This window comes from Marmota flaviventris, chromosome 10 (assembly GCF_047511675.1).
Source record: "Marmota flaviventris isolate mMarFla1 chromosome 10, mMarFla1.hap1, whole genome shotgun sequence".
NCBI lineage: Eukaryota > Metazoa > Chordata > Mammalia > Rodentia > Sciuridae > Marmota > Marmota flaviventris.
The window spans coordinates 88,284,843-88,304,069 of NC_092507.1; the positions used below are offsets into that span (position 1 = coordinate 88,284,843).

The following is a 19,227-nucleotide window of genomic DNA, read 5'->3' on the forward strand; positions in this document are numbered from 1 at the left end:
ATGTTTTCTTCCATTAGTAAGGTGAATAAGAATTGAAAGTGAATTCAGAACTTAGAATGCAGAAATCTGAACAATTAGTATGATTTTGAATTACACTGTGATTTAAAAATGATGCCATTTACATATATCTGTACCTTGATTTTTTTATTCACTTAAATGAAAGGGATACCTATGCGTGATGGAAAAGAAAAACATGAGAAGGACACAGAAATATGCTTGGTTTCTGGTGTAGTATTTCTGAAGCCTTGCTGGATCTTTTTAAAATTCGTTTTTCTGCAGTTTACCAATAATCATCTTTTGTGGTGCTTTGTGCTTTTTTCTTATCATAATCATTTGAATATCCAAAAAAATTTCATAACCAAAAGAAAGTCTTTTTGTTAGGTACAAAAGATTTTTAAATAATATATTTATTTATTTATTGTTGAAGGAAAAGAAAAAAAAACACTAACTTTTTAGAGGCAAACTACACAAGCTTTAGAAATGACAAGTAATGGTCTAAATAGAAATGTGAAATAGAATATATGCTCATGAAAACAAAATTTGCACACTTGACATTCTAAAAAATAAGTGATCACCATTGTTCATACATACAGGATTTGATCAAGGTACTGATATTATTGATTCTAATTATTTATGGCCTATATTAAGTAAAAAGTAAGCAATTCTTTAACATGCAGGAAGCTATCATGTCTTCAAATGCTCATATATGAGAAATTGTAGTTTTTTTTTTTAATGTTTTTGGGTGTTCCCTAACAATTTCCTTTGTGGTTTGCCTTTTAAGTGGTTAAATTTATGAACTATACTTTTGGGGACTAAGATACAGGTAAACAGTTTGTCAGAATTTTAACTTAGTACTTGTATTTGTACTCAATATGTATACAGTATTCATATTGTAAAATGGAAACTCAGTGAATTTTTTTCTTTAAAAATGTTACTATTTCAGTTACCACATCTTAGATGGTTTTGATTAAAACATCTACCATGGAACCAAGTTACTTTTGCATTGCTTCTAAAATAATGGTTTTCAAACTGTTAACTTAAAAATACCTTAAAACACAACCAGTTTGTAGATTAGGAGTCACTTTTACTCCAGTTAAAGTATTTATTCATTACTGATGGAAGCACCATATTACAAATCTAAAATGGTTAGTTGAATGCATAGACTGAATAGAGCCTTCTGAGATACCATTTTCTATTCTGAGTTACTCAGGAATCTGTTGTTGAAATATATCTATTTCCTTTTAAACATCAAGCACACTGTATTTTCCCCTCTGTACTAAAGTAAAAAAAAACTCTACAAAACATCAAATGAATAGAACTACTTATTAAATTCTAATAAAAGAAACAGAAATATAGCTTCAGACTTTATATATTACTTGATCTTTAACATGAAATTATATAATAAAATGATTAATATATACTTGATTATTAAAAGAAAATTTATGGACAAACACTCTGTATGCTATTTCTACTTTTAATATAATCATATCAGTTTTGTTGAGATATTTAAACTGTAGCTTTAAATATTATACATTTCATAATTAACTTATTGAATAAGGAAATGTTATGTATTTCATAATTATATTTATTGTATAATGAAATATTGTATATTTAATGATTAATTTTATTGAAGTATAAAAGATAAAATGAAGGAAATCATTCATAATCAGAATATTATTTCTTTACCTACAAAAGTTTTAGAACTGTTGATAAGAAACTTTAATATAGCTGTTTTGTGATTTGCAATTTTTTATTTTTTTTTAGAGAGAGAGAGAGAGAGAGAGAATTTTTTGATATTTATTTTTTAGTTTTCGGTGGACACAACATCATTATTTTATTTTTATGTGGTGCTGAGGATCCAACCCAGCGCCCCGTGCATGCCAAGCAAGCGCGATACCGCTTGAGTCACATCCCCAGCCCCATGATTTGCAATTTTATTTCTCATACAAAGAAGGAAAATAAATAGTGTAAGAAAACTAGACATATATGTTAGTAGATGTTTGATGTCTAAGTAGGTATCCATGTGCAGTTCTTTTATTATTTAATCTCTGTTGGGTGTGGTGGTACATACCTGTAATCTCAGATACTCAGAAGGCTGAGGCAGAAGGATTGAAAGTTCAAGGCCAGCCTCACAACTTAGCAAGACCCTGTCTCAAAATTTTAAGAAAAGGGTGCTATATTGGGGTGACCTGCCCAGGAGGTATGAGCTGCTTGGGAAAATAAAAAGTCTGAAATAATCAGAAAGAAATAAAGACAGAGCTGAGGTTAGATTTATAAAGCAGAACATCTGACGGATCTTCCAGTCCTGATGGGAACTAGAACTGAACAACTGAAAAAGGCTCCCATTCTTTATTTAAGGGGGAGTACATCAAAGGCCCCAGGGAAAAGGTTTCAATGGGAAGAGTCTTGTTTAGGTGCTTCCTTCTCAGTGAGGCAGGGGTCTTGCAGTAAACAGGTTGACTGACCTTTGGCAAGTTAAATCCATCTCCATCTCTGGGAGGCTGTGCTTTAACTTGAGTGGTGAGCTAGAACAGGGTGCCATGTGATTTAGGTGTTCTTACACTAGTGGATTCTGACTGAGAGTTCCTAAAACCAGGCTTCCCTGCCTAATAGCTCCAACATTGCTCACTTTACACATGGCTCAAAAATGGGCTGGCTTATAGATGGCTTCAGGCAGGGTCGTTTGGAGGGGCTCATTGTTACTCTAATAGCTGATACAATTTACTAGAAATCATTGGAAACATCTCCAGATTCATCAGTTTATCAGAGAGATATTTTATACAGTCGGTGAACTGTTTCTTCTATCACTATACTTTTTTCCCTTTCTTTTAGCTGCTGGAGATTGCGCTCTACCAGTGAGCTATACCCCAACCCAATTCTACACATTTTATGATGTAGGAATAGGAATTGATTGAATTGCAGTCATACAGTTGATACCTAGCTTTTTAAATTTTTTTTTTTTTATAGTGGGGATTGAACCCAGAGATGCTTTACCACTGAGCCACATCCCCAGCTCTTTCTTTAAATTTTTTTTGAGACAAATTCTCATTAAGTTGCTTATAGCACCTTGCTAAGTTTCTAAGGTTGGCCTCAAACTTATGATACTCCTGCCTCAGCCTCAGTCACTGGAATTACAGGTGTGCACCATTATGCCCAGCTAGCTTTTTTTTTTTTTTTTTCCGGTCATCACATCTGCATAGGATATTAAATCACTCTCAAATGTGGTTTTCTTACTTTCACAGTGAGCAATAATATGTGGGAGACAATGAGGTTTTGAAATTCTTTATGATGTTTACATTTTTACATGAATATTTCTAGTTTTCCTCTTTTAAAAAAATAATAGCTTTAAGATCTGTATTTTACGATCTACATACTGTGGGGTCGGGCTCCAAATTCCTCAATAGGACACCCATAGCACAAAAGTTAATAACTAGAATCAACAAATGGGACTTACTCAAACTAAAAAGTTTGTTCTCAGCAAAAGAAACAATAAGAGAGGTAAATAGAGAGCCTACATCCTGGGAACAAATCTTTACTCCTCACACTTCAGATAGAGCCCTAATATCCAGAGTATACAAAGAACTCCAAAAATTAGACAATAAGAGAACAAACAACCCAATCAACAAATGGGCCAAGGACCTGAACAGACACTTCTCAGAGGAGGACATACAATCAATCAACAAGTACATGAAAAAATGCTCACCATCTCTAGCAGTCAGAGAAATGCAAATCAAAACCACCCTAAGATACCATCTCACTCCAGTTAGATTGGCAGCCATTATGAAGTCAAACAACAACAAGTGCTGGCGAGGATGTGGGGAAAAGGGTACACTTGTACATTGCTGGTGGGACTGCAAATTGGTGCAGCCAATTTGGAAAGCAGTATGGAGATTTCTTGGAAAGCTGGGAATGGAGCCACCATTTGACCCAGCTATTCCCCTTCTCGGTCTATTCCCTAAAGACCTAAAAAGAGCATGCTACAGGGATACTGCTACATCGATGTTCATAGCAGCACAATTCACAATAGCAAGACTCTGGAACCAACCTAGATGCCCTCCAATAGATGAATGGATAAAAAAAATGTGGCATTTATACACAATGGAGTATTACTCTGCATTAAAAAATGACAAAATCATAGAATTTACAGGGAAATGGATGGCATTAGAGCAGATTATGCTAAGTGAAGCTAGCCAATCCCTAAAAAACAAATGCCAAATGTCTTCTTTGATATAAGGAGAGTAACTAAGAACAGAGTAGGGTCGAAGAGCATGAGAAGAAGATTAACATTAAACAGGGATGAGAGGTGGGAGGGAAAGGGAGAGAGAAGGGAAATTGCATGGAAATGGAAGGAGACCCTCAGGGTTATACAAAAGTACATACAAGAGGAAGTGAGGGGAAAGGGAAAAATAATACAAGGGGGACAAATGAATGTCAGTAGAGGGGGCAGAGAGAGAAGAGGGGAGGGGAGGGGAGGGGAGGGGGGATAGTAGAGGATAGGAAAGGCAGCAGAACACAACAGACACTAGTATGGCAATATGTAAATCAATGGATGTGTAACTGATGTGATTCTGCAATCTGTATATGGGGTAAAAATGGGAGCTCATAACCCACTTGAATCAAAGTGTGAAATATGATATATCAAGAACTATGTAATGTTTTGAACAGCCAACAATAAAAAATTAAAGAAAAAAGAAAAAAAAAGATCTGTATTTTAAATAAATAAATGACGTTAGAAGAGATACAGATTTTTATTGTTTAACAAAGGTTTCCTGGGCTTTCTCTCAGGAGTGATATATTCTTTGTCAATATTTGGCAGATTGTACGAGAGAGGTGATTAATAAAATTGCCATCACTCTAACTGTCCAACTTTACAATATATCTGAATCCTCATCATCCTAATGTGGACCAGAATACCTTATTTCTAACCACTGTTTACCCTTAATAGGAATTATAAGACAGGGAATGCATAAAACTATACCTCAAATTTATGTTGCTTTTATTAAAAGCCTAACTGGTGTCTCTGCTCAGGGTTTGACAAGGCTATAACCAACATGTTGGCTGGGGCAACAGACTCATCTGAGGTTCAGGGTCATCTTGCAAGCTTTTGTGGTTGTTGGCAGAAATCATTTATTTGCCACTGGTTAACTCATAGCAGCTTACTTCTTCAAAGTCACCAGGGGAGCATCTGACCTTAGGGAGGCCTCCAGTCCCTCCTTGAAGGGCTTGCATTTAATTAGTTAGAACTACCCAGGATAATCTCTCTTGTTTTAATTAAGCATCAAACTGATATAGGGCCTACAAATTCTGTTTATTTTGCCATATTGTGTTACATAGAAACAAAGTTCCAAAGTTCTGTTCATACAGAATAGGGAGTTTTATTTGGGAGTGACTCATTGAGGGGTCACTCTAGGATATGTTAGCCACACTTTATCTTTCTCCTCTGTATTCTGAATATCTAACTCAATGCCTGGAAAAGAGTCGATGTTTATTTGTCAATGCAGAATACAATGTTAGGGTAGATGAGTGGCTGAAAAAATGAAACCATAGGCTACTTATTACTTTCTCAAAATCTCAGTCATGGTTTGTAGACTCTCTCATTTGCCTTACTATTATATACAGTGTTCTCCTATTAAGTATCTGTATTAACTCAAGATGTTTTCTTTTTTTCAGTGATAGTATGATTCTTGTCATTAATCATAAGTGAATGTAGTCTTATCATTTTTCTGTGTTTGTCAAAGTCATTAGAAAGTTTTGTAAATCCATTCCTGGAAATATTAAATTTGGAGTATTTGAAATGAGACTAGTTTGACTTTCAAGTTACAAGAGTTATGTATTACCTAATGATATTTGAGGAAATAAACTTTATTTTTTTAAAAAAGTATATTGGGAATAATATATTGTTTCTATGTGGGTTTCAATCTAAGAAGACTGAGATTATTTGGTTTCAAAGAGTTCATGATTATTATTCATCACATTAAACAATTTAAGAGAGAAAACCATGTGATCATTGGTATAGGTGATGAAGAGGCATTTGAAAAAAATGCAATACCATTCTAATGGGAGGAAAATACAACTGGAGATCAGTGGATACTTCCTTAACATGACAAATTTACATCACAGTCCTAAAGCCATTTATTTCTTCCTCCTCCGTCCTTCTGTTTTCCCTCTTCCTCCCCCAAGGGACATTTTACCATTGAGCTACATCCCTATCCCTTATTTTATTTTGATACAGAATCTTGATAAGTGCTGAGGGTCTTGCCAAATTGCTGAAGACAGTACTCAGACTTGTGATCCTCTTATTAGGACTACAGGCATGTGCCACCTCACTGGGTTGCCATTATCTTTCTTAATGGAGTAGCACTAGAGGCATTTCTACCAAAATCAGTAACTGGACAAGGATTGTCTCTGCTGCCTGTGCTATTTAAGTTAATATCTGTGATCATTAAATACTTTTAAATAAGAGAAAGTAATGTGAAGCTTAAAAGTTTTAAAGAAGAGGTTTTTATGCAAAATATATAAGTGTATATTTAGGAAACCCATGAGAATTGATGGAAACACTATAGATAATTTATCAAAGTTAGATATGAAATTAATGTACAAAAATTAATACTGGTTGATATACACCTAAAATTCAATTGAATAACATAATTAAAGAAAAGACCTTTTCAGTACAACAAAAAAGGTAATGTAGAGGTAAAATATGTAAAAGTTATGTGAAGAATTGACACTCTTGAAAAACACAACTGTAAACTTTTACAGAGCTTTTTGTTGTTAATTATGACCTTATTGAATCAACATTGTAAACATGTCAACTTTAATGTTTATTTACAAATTTAAAACTTTGCTAATAAAAATAGCATCAGGTCCCCTCCCTCACAGAAGATAGTAAAGATGAATTGTAAAGTTGGTAAAGAAATAAAAGAAGGGATGACCAGGAGGAAAAGAAGATATAAAATGTAAAAGCTTTTATAATTAAAAGTGAGATACCTGAAAAAAAAGACTGACTAATAGAGTAGGTTCGTAAATCTAGAAATAGACTTAGGTACATATAGAAATTTAGTAATGATAAAGGCATTATCTCAAATCAGTGGATAAAAAGATGGCCTCATAATAACTGGATAGCCACTTGGAGAGAGATAAATTTGGAACTATACCTCATACTATATGCCTAGAGAAATTCCAAATAGATTAGAGCTTTTAATGTAAGTCATGAAACTATCTTAGTATTAGAAAAAAAAAGGCATGACTAAATGACTTTACAATATGAGAATATTAGGGAGGAACCCTAATTCAAAATCTGGAACATCGTTAACGGAAAAATATTGACAGATTTAGCTGCGTTTGACAAAGGAAGAAAGCACCATAAGGAAAGTTAAAAGGCATAATAAACCAGGATAAATATTTGCCATTTTAATCTTGAAGAGATTCTGCCTAATATAGAAAGTGCTCCCAGAAGTATAAATTAGGGACCAGGCTCAATGATAGAGAGTTTGATTGATATTACAAGAACTTGGGTTCAATCCCTAGCACCTTGGAAAAAAATTATTTTGTTGTTTTTTTTTAATTAAAAGACCAATATCCTAAAAGGAAAATAGGTAGAAATATAGGTTCATTTGGCTCACAAAAAAAGAAAAAATACAACATATGATTGTTAAATATGTAAAAGTAGTTCAATCCCATTTATTAAAAAAGGAATGTAAATTAAAACTAAATCATTGAGACATCACTTCTTACTAATCAGATGGATATATACCCAAAAGTTAACATAATCTTTTGGCAAGGCTATGGGCAAAATGGCACTTTTATCCTTTGATAATAGAAATGAGAACAGTACTGTCTCTGAGGGGAGGAATTTGTCAGTAGTAGCAAAATTAAATGTTTTTACCTTTGATCAAGCACTTTTATTTCTAGGAATACATTCCAAAGATAAATTAGCAAAACAAATGGGGGGCTAGGGATATACCTCAGTGGTAGAGCCATTGCCTAGCAGAAGAGGCTCTGGATTTGCTCTCCAGTGCATTAAAAACAAACAAACAAACACATGGACAATTATAAGGTTATTCTTTGTGACTTTGTTATAGCAAAAGATTGGAAAGAATATAAATGTCCATCAATAAGGGAGCTCCATGCAACTCTAAAAATTAAGATAGTGATCTCTATTTGATAATGTGGCATTATTTTCAAGATATATTATTAAGAAACTTGTTAAGAAAATAAGATAGCAGTTGATAACCACTTAATATGTAGCCCATGATATATAGGTATATAGCATGCTATGTAAAAGCACTGCCACCTTTTACCAAAGAAATAGAAAGTCTGTACATGTAATCTGCCTGTTTTCATATAACTTGAAAAGAAACACCAGAATTAAACCAAAAACAAATAAAACAAATGTAGTTTCCTCTATTCAGAGGAAAGAAAGGGATTAGAAGTGAGACTTTGGATGTATATATTTAATGTACTTTTAACTTTGGAATCATCAACAATTTTAACCTTTTAAAAATTAAGTGAATCAAAAAAAGTGGAAAATATATTAAGACTTTTCAACTCTTCATTTACTTATTGCAAAAAGAAAAAAAATATCAGCCCCTTTTTGGTTCTTCAGTTTTAATGTTCACTGTTAAGTTGTGTAATTTCAAACTCCACAACTAGATACAGATTGTACTTAAAGTCATTCTATTCTTTTGCTTAATTAATCCTTTGAAAGCACCATTTCTACTCTTACCTCAGCAAATGAATATTTAGTATAGTTATATCCAATGGGTTAGCAATGTCCAGTTGCTTATTGTAGCAATTAGAAACCTACCATTTATCTATCTATACTCAGTGATTTTTTAAAATTACTTTGGGTAAACAATTTTGAAAGGATTCTTTTCTTTTGAACTTTATTTTATATATTAGGTTTGCTTCTAGCAAGCATACCACTTCAGAAGTTAGCACTGAATATGGGCCCATAATGGAAATTAGGTGTCAGGGATTTATTTTTGGTCCTGTTTGACCATGTCAGTCAGCTATTGGATGGTGGAAAATTTGCACATTGTTAGCCTTCACTGCCAATTGCCAAGGTCCTCTCCGGTAATTTGTATTGTTCATACTTTTGTGAGCTTTTTCATTTCTTTTTTTTGTGGCATAGGACTTCTGTACACTATGAAGATCAGCTTCTGCTAAAGTCAGGACTTTGCTACAGGCAGAGGTGCTTGGGAGAGCCTTGCTAGAGGCAGTGTCGCAGACTGGCTTACAGCACTCCCTTTGGAGCAAGCTACCTAGGTTCCAATTCTGCTTTTCTCAGTTTGCTTTGTGACCTTGCTCAAGTCAACCTGGCCTCTCCATGCCTCAGTTTTTCATCTTTAAAGTACAGATGATAATAATGCTTACTTCATAATTTGTTGCATGTTAATTAAATGGGTTATTGTATAGAAAGTCTTGAGTAGTACCTGCCACATGGGAAGATAAGTGCTAATTGTTTGCCTGCCATCTCAAAGAAGGTTGTTTGGAAAGAGGCACTGCCCACCTAAATGTAGTCTTCTCTTCTTACTGAACATGCTTTCACTCCAATTTACTCAGCATCAAATGAGGTGGGCAGGGAGAGATCATCTTTGCTACTAGTGCTGATTATGATGGTCCAGAGAGACCCAAACCCTAGAGGAGCTCTACCTCTCATTTAAGAGGACAAGGGGTTGCTGCACTCTCACTGATGCCCTTTTGTACTTTCCGGAGAGTCCTTCTTGGATGCTAGATTTTTTCAGAGCAATACACTTGGACCTTAAGTGGCAAAGCTCAGGGGTAGAGGTGTGGCTCAGTGGTATGGTTCACATTGTGGGAGATCCTGGGTTCAATCCTTAGCACCTAAAAATATTTTTATAAAACAAGGCAAACTCTTTTATTACGTTGGGAGGACATGATGAAGTTTGATCATCATGTAGATTGGATCGATTATAAGTACACTATTGTTAAACTAGATAGATATAGTTTGGCTCAGATTCCTAATAACTTGTTGAACCTAGAGATTAATTAACGCTTTGGGCTATTTCTCTTGGATCTTTCTTGTTGACCTTAAAGCCTTTTTGCTCTGGGCTAACACTTTGTGATCTCGGAAGCTATCTGAATTATAATTAATTTGATTTTAATAATCCTGATAAATATTTCTTATCTGGTTTTTCTAAACAAGATACTATTTCTATACTTTTTAGAAATGCAGATTTCCCTGAAGAGCTTCATCTTCTGCCTGTGTCCATCCTAATCTAACTATTATTTTCATTTAGTTCCAGAGGTAATGGGGAAGTTCTTCCAAGCTCATCTTGTCCATACACACGTGAACATATTTGATGCACAGAACTGGAATTTATTCCTGCCTAATATTCTCACAAAGCTATTTTGTGGAGCTTTTTGTCTTCTTACCTCACCGATTCCGTTGTCTAGTTCTATCTTAAGATTTTTTTAACCTGTATTGCAGGTGTGATTATTAATTGCTTATTCATGAAAATGAGGAGAAGATTGGTGTTTTTATTAAAATAATAAATTGTGGGCTGGGGGTGATGGCCCACACCTGTGATTCTAGTGTCTCAGGAAGCTAAGGTAGCAGAAGCTTAAGTTCCAGGCTAGTGTGGGCAAGTGAGACCCTGTCTCAAAAAATAAAAAAGGCTGGGAGAGTAGCTCAGTAAAAGTGCCCCTGGGTTCCATCACCAGTAATGGGGAAAAAAGAAAAAGGTAAAAATTACACATTAAGATTTGAGAATGTTGATTGTTCTCACCTAAATGTGAATGTAGGATACGATTCTTTGCCTGTTTATTAGAGGTCCATTTTTTAGGAGTGACAGAATTAGGGGCTTTTGACTCTCTTGTTATTTAGCTATTATTTGAAGGGTTCAAAATCATGTAAATGTTGGCTATTCTCTATTCCAGTAATTTGCCCATCAGCAATTGAAAATTTTAAATAGATAATGCATTCAGCTGACCTAAGTGCTTGTTCTGTTCCAAGCACTGGCTGGGCATTGGGAATAAAGTGAATATGACATGACCTTGACTCTACCTAGAGAACTTAACTGTGATGAGATACTGCAGTGTGTACAGACAGCTTTAGTCTAGGCATTGTCACAGCTATCTCTGCTTCTTGCCCAGCTATAACTAAATTGTCTTAAAGCCTCTGAGTTGTGTGGGGTTTTTTTCATCAGTAAAATGAGGAAGTTGGTCTAAATGATTTCTTATGATCTTCTCTCCATCTGGTATTCTATAATTTGAACATTTTCTTAAGGTTACTTAAGGCTTTTGTGAAAGTCCAATTAGAAAAAAAAATATGTAAGCACTTTTAAAGCTATTAAGTGCTATCTAAACAAAAATATGATTAACTATTTACTAATTTGACAAATTCACTGATATTTGGTCCAAAGATTAGATGTATTAGGTGTTATAACTAAGTTCCAGAAACTTAAGGAAAAGGGCAGCCTTTTTATGACTTTGGCTCCAAGTTCTAGGGGTACCTTAGTATATCTTATTATTCCCATCACTGAGTAAACTAGATACTCTGTAAATATGCATTGATTTAAACAATAACTTTAGAAAATCAGGAAAATTATAAAATAAACCACATTCCCAGGAAGTGTGATTTGGGTTATCTGTTTTCTACTGGGTTTATAAAATTCTGGATTAGTAGATAATTATCCATGTCCATGGGTTAATTTATTTGTGCAAATGTAACTGCACATTTAATTTAAATGTAGATTGCATTGTAATTATGGATCAATTTTCTTTGGCTTTTTTTGTTCACTTAAGAGCTTTTGAGTGTAAGACATGTGTTAGACCTTCAAATTTATGTGTTATTTTTACAAGTACAGTTCCCCCTTCCCCCCCCGCCCCATTTGAAGATTCTAAGAACCCATGGTAATATGCAGGAGGACTTAGCCTTGCAAGTCAATTCACAAAATTGAATCAGTAATCCTTTAAAAATTTTTATTTCTGGGTGTTTATTCTCAGATCTAAATAATAGTTTTAATTCTGAAGTTTTTTTATTAAACATTATAATTGTCAAGTTAGCCTAGTTGTCCATGAAAAGATTTCATAATATATACCACCCTTTTCTTCTGTTTGCTTTTCTTTATAATTTTAGATAACTGCTAGATAATATTATTTACTGTTGAAATGTTGATCTTCTTTTCCTCAAAGCTACTTGTGAAGTAAGATCCGAATACATTTTCATTTGCAGAGTAACTATTTTTTCATTTAATCTGTTATAATTTAAGGTTAAAACTTTCAAATTAATTTTGTTTATGATAGTATGATTATAAATTTGACTTACCTTCAATTTTTGAAGAATAAAATCATTACCCTGTTTCACTGGTAAACTCATACCAAATGACTCATCCCTTTTTATATATGATAGGAAAATAGTGTTTCATTGTGAAAGCTAGAATTGAGTTAGTCAGCCAGAAGTGAACCTCTAATTGTTTCCAAATGCTTTCTTTTTGGGTTTGGATACAGCTCTAAGTCTTAGCTCAGTTAGGAATTTGCAAAGCTTGTCTTTTTCTATATATCCTTTCATTATGGCTAGATAGATCCATGGTAAAATTTGTTTTATGATTCCCCATTATGATAGTTAATCAGAAAAATATGGATAAAAACTCCTGAGCTAAACACAATTTAAAAGTCAAAAACTAGAGTTTCTCCATGTTTTTTACATTTTTAGGGCCTTTGCAATTATTGTAGAAATTGACCAGGGGTAGAACCAATTGCATATTATTGTATAATTGCAAGCACCTTTTTTTCCTTACCAGTTTCATGACCTACATAACTCCTACAGCTGAAGGCTTTCATTAGTTTTAAATCTCTACCGGAGAAAATGAGTGTGACATATCCATGTGCTTTGATGATGTACTTTCTGCTATTGAATATAAACATTGTATTTAAATTCAACCTAAGAGGGCAGCCATTCCAAATTTTATAGACTAACCAGATCAGTGAAGACCACAATTGACCCTTTTAAAAAAATGACTATTTTGTTTCTTTGTATTAGTTATGATGTCTTATATATCTACATTATGATAGGTTAGATAAGAAAAATAAGATTGTGGGTGAGTTCTTGGAGAGCTGAGGTCTGAAGTAGTTAAGGGCTCAGTTGCATTTGCCAGAGGGGTTTTTTGGAACTTCAATCACTTAAAACAAGAACAAGTCAACTATCATTAAGACAAGCAGACTTGTCTGAGGTTTTATGGTGAGTCTAGGTGACCTTCCCTCCCCTGTTTTCTAGATGCCATATGTAATATATATTTGCATATGTGAGGATGTTGAAAGCTGTCAGTACTATGATTCTTTAATTGAGTATTTAAGATGAGTGATCTCTAGCTTTTGCTGAGGCTGGCTTTGAACTCAAGATCCTCCTGTCTCAGCCTCCCAAGGCACTGGGATCACAGGAGTGAGCCACTGGGTCTGGCCGATGAGTGATCTCTAAATTCACTTTTAATTCTAATGATATGTTAGTCATGATCATGTAACATCTTTCTCAATTCTAGAGTCTCCAAATTAGGGTCCTTATTGAAAATGAATTTCGTAGAGAAAGTGAAGTACTGAATTCTTTTCTACAAAGGTGATGGCAGGGAGTAGAAGACATTGGGAGGTAACACTCATAGTATATACACATGAAAATCTGAACAAAGTTCTAATCTGTAGATGTTTGTGCTGGGTGACTTATGAAGAGATTGGGACTGTCTAGGGAATACCTTTAATGTTATAAAGCTAATCTATTCAAGGAGTATTGTAGATTGAATTCACTCTCTTATTTTAGCCCGTAGGGGGAAAAATTAAGACTAAACCCAAGTATTTTAAGATAATGACTTTTAAAAATTGCTTGAAAAGATAATTTACACCTACTGCTTAAGTAATACCACTGCCCATTCTGTTCTGTGTTCCATCTGTTGCAGGTGAGCACATGTCTTCTTCTGTTCCTTTTTTCTCCCCTTTTACTTGAAGTTCTTATATGCTTTCTTCTAAATGGTGGTGCCGCAGTCTGGCTGGGCACACAATCACGAGCCACCACACAGCTTGACCACCTTCAATTTAACCTTTTAAAGCCTTTCAATTATCATCTATACTGTACTTTTAAGTGTACTTTTTCACCACCTACAACTTCACTCTTTTAAACGAGGCTTAGATTTTGTTTAAATCGCTTCAATGTTAGTTTACATGGCTGCCCTTCAACCAAAGGCTTTTTTTTTTTTTTAACTCCATTGAGAAGCTTTGTCTCAATCTGCCATGTACAAATACCTTTTTTCTTCTTTTTTCCTTTCTCAAGCTTATAAAGTAAGTCTAGTTTCCTCAAAATCTTTTTAAATGGCATTTTACAACTTTTTACTTTACCACACAGAGATTATCTCATCTAGAAACATTTCTTTTTCCTTTAACCTTTTATATTAAAATATATTTCCACATCTTGAATCTTTTTCTATCTCTTTTTTAACCGTTAACCCTTTTTATAAATTCACATTTTGAAACAACTCATAAAATTTCTGATTTAGACAAATTACTCCACTTTAATAAGATGAAAGACTTTCATGTTTTTATGATACTATAATACTATGATTGAAACCCAACTGAAAATTTTTCTACTCTTTGTATATAAATTACACATGATAGAATCTTAACACTTAGTAACCTTGTTTTAGCAAAGACACAGACACAAAGCAATATTAAACATTTTTCCATTTACCAATTTATGAAAACACACATAATGTTTAAATATATTACCTTATGGAACTTAATAAGTAAAGAGTACTTGATTTTATATTTAGTGGTTGATATTTTAACACTTCAGCTTTGTAAATTAATTAGATGTCTGTAAAAAACAAGATCTTAGACAAATGTAGTAAACAGAACTAGCCATCTCTTGCTGGTGGGCCCTAAATTAGTGTTTGTTGCCTCATTTCCATTACCTTCTCTATAAACTTTTGTTTTAAATTATGAATTCCTTTAAAGTCTTATGTATCTTTTTATTTCCTGTGTCAAGCACATGCTTGACACATAATAGACATATAATAAATGTTTGTGGGCATGGACTTTTCAAAAAAGACTTGAAGTCTCCTATTCTAACTCTCCTATTCTCTAGCTGTGTCTTTAGGTGAGCTTCTTTGGTGCCTGAGGCCTCCTACTCATGACTCTTGTTCCAGAACAACTTGGTCCATACACATTTATATACAAAACTCTGAGATGCTGGGCACAGAAACATAAGAGACACACTCCATACTTTAGAGCACCTTTCTGTGTAGGAAACAACCTGATAATTGTTGTACAATGTAATAATTCCCTAAGTATAATAGGTTTCATTATAGGATCACAAGAAGGCATTCCACATGGTCTGCAAGACAGTTTAGGATCAAGAAATATACCCTGAAAGTGTTGACACTTGAGATTGTAAAAAAATAATAGAAGTTGGACTGAAGGGGAATTTAAGGATATACTAGGCAGAGAATACAGTGTTAGCCTAAGCATGAAAGTAAGAAACATCACTAGGTAAAGTACAAGTATATTTATATTTGAAGAGTTTATAAAGAATTGATAAGAGGTGACGGTAGAGAGATTAATAGCTCTATAGGGAATGGTCATTTTAGTTATTTGCAAATACATAACAAACTATACGAAAACCTAATAGCCAAAATAATGCACATTATCATCTTATAGTTTCTGAGGTTCAAGGACCTCTGCCTCAAGGTTTCTCACAAAGCAGCAATCAAGTTGTCAGCCAGGACTGTAATTACTCTGAGGTTCATTTAAGAAAGAATTCCAGCTTCATTCAAGTGTTTGCTAATAGTATTCTATTCTTTTGGTGCTATTGGAATGAGCGTTTGGTTCTACTTCAGAGCCTTCTCTCAGTTTCTTGTTCCATGGTCCTCTCTGTAGGACTGCTCACAACTTTGAAGCTGAGAGGGAGCAAGTGAGAGCAAGAGATGAGGGTAAGTAAAATGGAAGTCTGAGTTTTTTTAACCTAATTTTAGAAGTGACATCACTTTTGTCATACTCTATTCATTAGTATGAATAGTAATGCAATGGTAATAGCAAGTCATTAGGTTCCAACTCTACCTGTACACACACTCAAGGGGAGAGGATTACACAAGAATATGAATATTACAGAGGCAGGTGTCGTTGGGAACCATCTTTGAATCTACCTATCAAGTAGACTTGAGGATATAATATTAGAAGCCAAAAAAACTTAGGGGGCTATTGTAATAATTCAAGTGAAGGATGTGAAGATTATTATAGACATGTATAATAGAATGAAGTTAAGAAATATTTAGGTTGTGAAATCATGAAAGGTTAGTGATTTAGAGGATGAGGTTATAATGGGAGAAGGAATTAAGGGTGGCTTCTAATTATTTTTGGCTCTTAAATCACTATTGATCAAATAATATTTACTTCAATGTATCTGAAGCTCCTGTCCACATTGAGTTGTTCACTTTCATTACTGCTGTTCTTCATACTTTTAATAACTTAGGTTTGTCCTTAATATGGCTCTCATTGTGTCTTTCACTACATCCAGGTAGATACCAGTTGTTTCTCTGTTTAATTCTCTTTTATTTGATCCTTTTTTAATTGTTACCCTTTTGACCCAAGTAATTATCACTGTACTTAATGTGTGGGAACAGATCCTAATTCAATTCCTGTGTCCTTTTCCATTCATTAATTCTTATTCTAAAATACTTCCTATCTGTTTTCATTCTTTCAACAATTATATTGGGCCTACTTTATGACCAGCATTGTACAAGGCTACCTTCAGAATGTCTTAATGAGCAAGATAAGCATTATCTCAGTTATCTTTTAGTCTTCATTAGTTCCTTCTCTTTCCTACCTTCTGTCAAATATTAATAAATCTTATTGGGATCCTGTCTCAAAATGAAAAATAAAGTGCTGGGATTATAGCTCAATGGGAAAGTGCAATCCTCAGCACCCCCCCCCCCCCAAAAAAAAAAGAAAATAAAAGGAAATACCACTAATTCTTAAAGTAGTCTTTAACTTCTATTCTTCTGTGAGACCTTCCTTTAAAAATGTATGTTCTTATGATTTTTTTTCTCCTGTAGTTGTTTTCAAGAGTTTTTCCTTTGACATTTTGAGATTCCATGTTTTAAAAGTGAACTCTTACCTAAGCTATTTACCTAAGCTTTATTATTCTTTAGTAATGACCTCTCAGTCTGTTGCAAGTAGTAGTGTTAACACTGTAACTCATTGGAATCTCACCTAGAGAACTTTGTAAACAGATAGGTGCCTGGATCTTCCTTTAAAAATTCTGGTTCAGGGCTGGGCATGGCGCATAGCTCCAGAGGCTAAGGCAAGAGGATCACAAGTTCAAAGCCAGCCTCAGCAAAAGTGAGGCGCTAAGCAACTCAGTGAGACCCTGTCTCTAAATAAAATGAAAACAGGACTGGGGATATGGCTCAGTGGTTGAGTGCCTCCTAAGTTCAATCTCTGGTACTCCTCACCAAAAAAAAAATTCTGGTTCCATATGTCAGAAATGAAAACAAAACAAGGTGAGGTGAATTTGTTGTCCAGCTAAGTTAGAATGTTGTCGCATTAGATCTGTCCTCTAATGCAGCTACTAATTGTTTTGTGTACATTTAGCTTTATTCCTAAAGCAGTAGTTTCATATGCTGATAAAGACCAACTCAACACATACAGGTTTGTGGGCCCCATCCCTAGACATACCAAGTATGCAGCATCTGTGGTTATAACCAGTCTTATATTTTTTTAAAAAAATATGACCAAGAAATTACCAGATTTGAGGAATATTGGATTGATATATTATTTTTTAAAATATTTTTAAATCAGTATTATTCAGATAAATGGATATAAATATTTGTAAATATTAGTAGGACCAATGAGTCTGATAGGCTATGATTACCTTGGAAGGTTGAACTCATGCTGTGTTTAGATATTTAGATGATTCAATATTAGTTTTTAAAGTTTAGTCTTATACATTGATATGTTTTCTGAAGTTCTTTTAGATTGAATAACAACTTACTGATCACATGAAAAATTTATACTTTTATTTTATTTATTTATTTATTTTTATGTGGTGCTAAGGATCGAACCCAGGGCCTCACACATGCTAGGCAAGTGCTCTACCACAGAGCCACAACCCCAGCCCCTGATTGCTATATTCTTTTTTCTGATGTTATTCTGGCAAATCTGATTCTATTCCACTATAGGAAAGTGTGTTGTTATTGTCTTGCAGAATGGGGTTGTCAGAATGTAGCTTAAATAAACGTGTTGTCTTTTTTTTTTTTTTTTTTTTTTAGCGTTATTCCTCTTTTAAAAGAGTCTGTTGGAATATTGATGCAGAGAACTCCTCCCTTGTTGGAAAATACTCTGCCTCAGTGCTATCAAAGGGTAAGTTTCAAAGTTTCCAAACCATTGGATTTTATGTTGTTTCCAAACTGTTAGGGTTTTCAACTTTCATAAATATGGGCAGCATGTGTGTATAATTTAGTATTTCTCCCAAGACTGAATGCTGACCATGAATACCAGTTACACAAACCAGAATAAAATCATTGGAAAATATTGAACTTTACTAAAGAAAATGTGGTAGAAATTGTTCTCATCCAGAAATTGATCTGCTCTTTTAAAATATAGAATATGAAGAGCAGATCAAATAAGCATTTATTTCATATATTTTTTTAACTTCTACTCAGCATCACGCTCTTTTTTAAAATAGTGAGGATGTAGTAGTAAAAAAGACAGTGCCTCTTTTCTCATGGAGCCTACATTAGAACTAGTGGAGGAAAAACAGACACTAAGCAATAAGTTGATAAGAAAATATCAGTGATAATTGCTATAAAAGAAATAGGATGAGGGGATGTGATAGACATGGATGCCTATATTAGATTCACTGAGAAAGTCACTGAAACCTAGAAGACAAGAAGAAACCAGCCATATGAAAATTCTGGAGAAGAATTCTGATAAAAATATTTTTGATAGATATAAGATCACCCTTTTCTTAATTTTATAATTAATTATAAATTAATATGCTTAATTTTTCAATTAAGTATATGATATAGAAAGCATATTATGTAGTATATAATATTCACAAACATATTACATAAAAATCAAATCTAAAATTGAAAAGGATCTGTTGTTCATTTGATCCGGACTTCTACTTTTTCCTAGGCAAAGGAAAACACTAGTGCAGAAGTGCTATGATTGGGACTAATTTAGTGTATTTAAAAAACAGAAGGAAAAAAAAGGCCTTTGTGG

The 19,227-nt window shown here is 33.9% G+C and overlaps 1 protein-coding gene across 1 annotated transcript in view; it reads left to right on the top strand.

Moving 5' to 3' along the window:
* Nucleotides 1-19,227, top strand: part of Slc30a7 (solute carrier family 30 member 7) — an 84,024-nt gene that overhangs the window by 44,436 nt on the left and 20,361 nt on the right. The window contains exon 9 of the mRNA XM_027943121.2: nucleotides 18,273-18,363. Coding sequence (XP_027798922.1) covers nucleotides 18,273-18,363 — 91 coding nt within the window. The remainder of the gene's footprint in view (nucleotides 1-18,272; nucleotides 18,364-19,227) is intronic.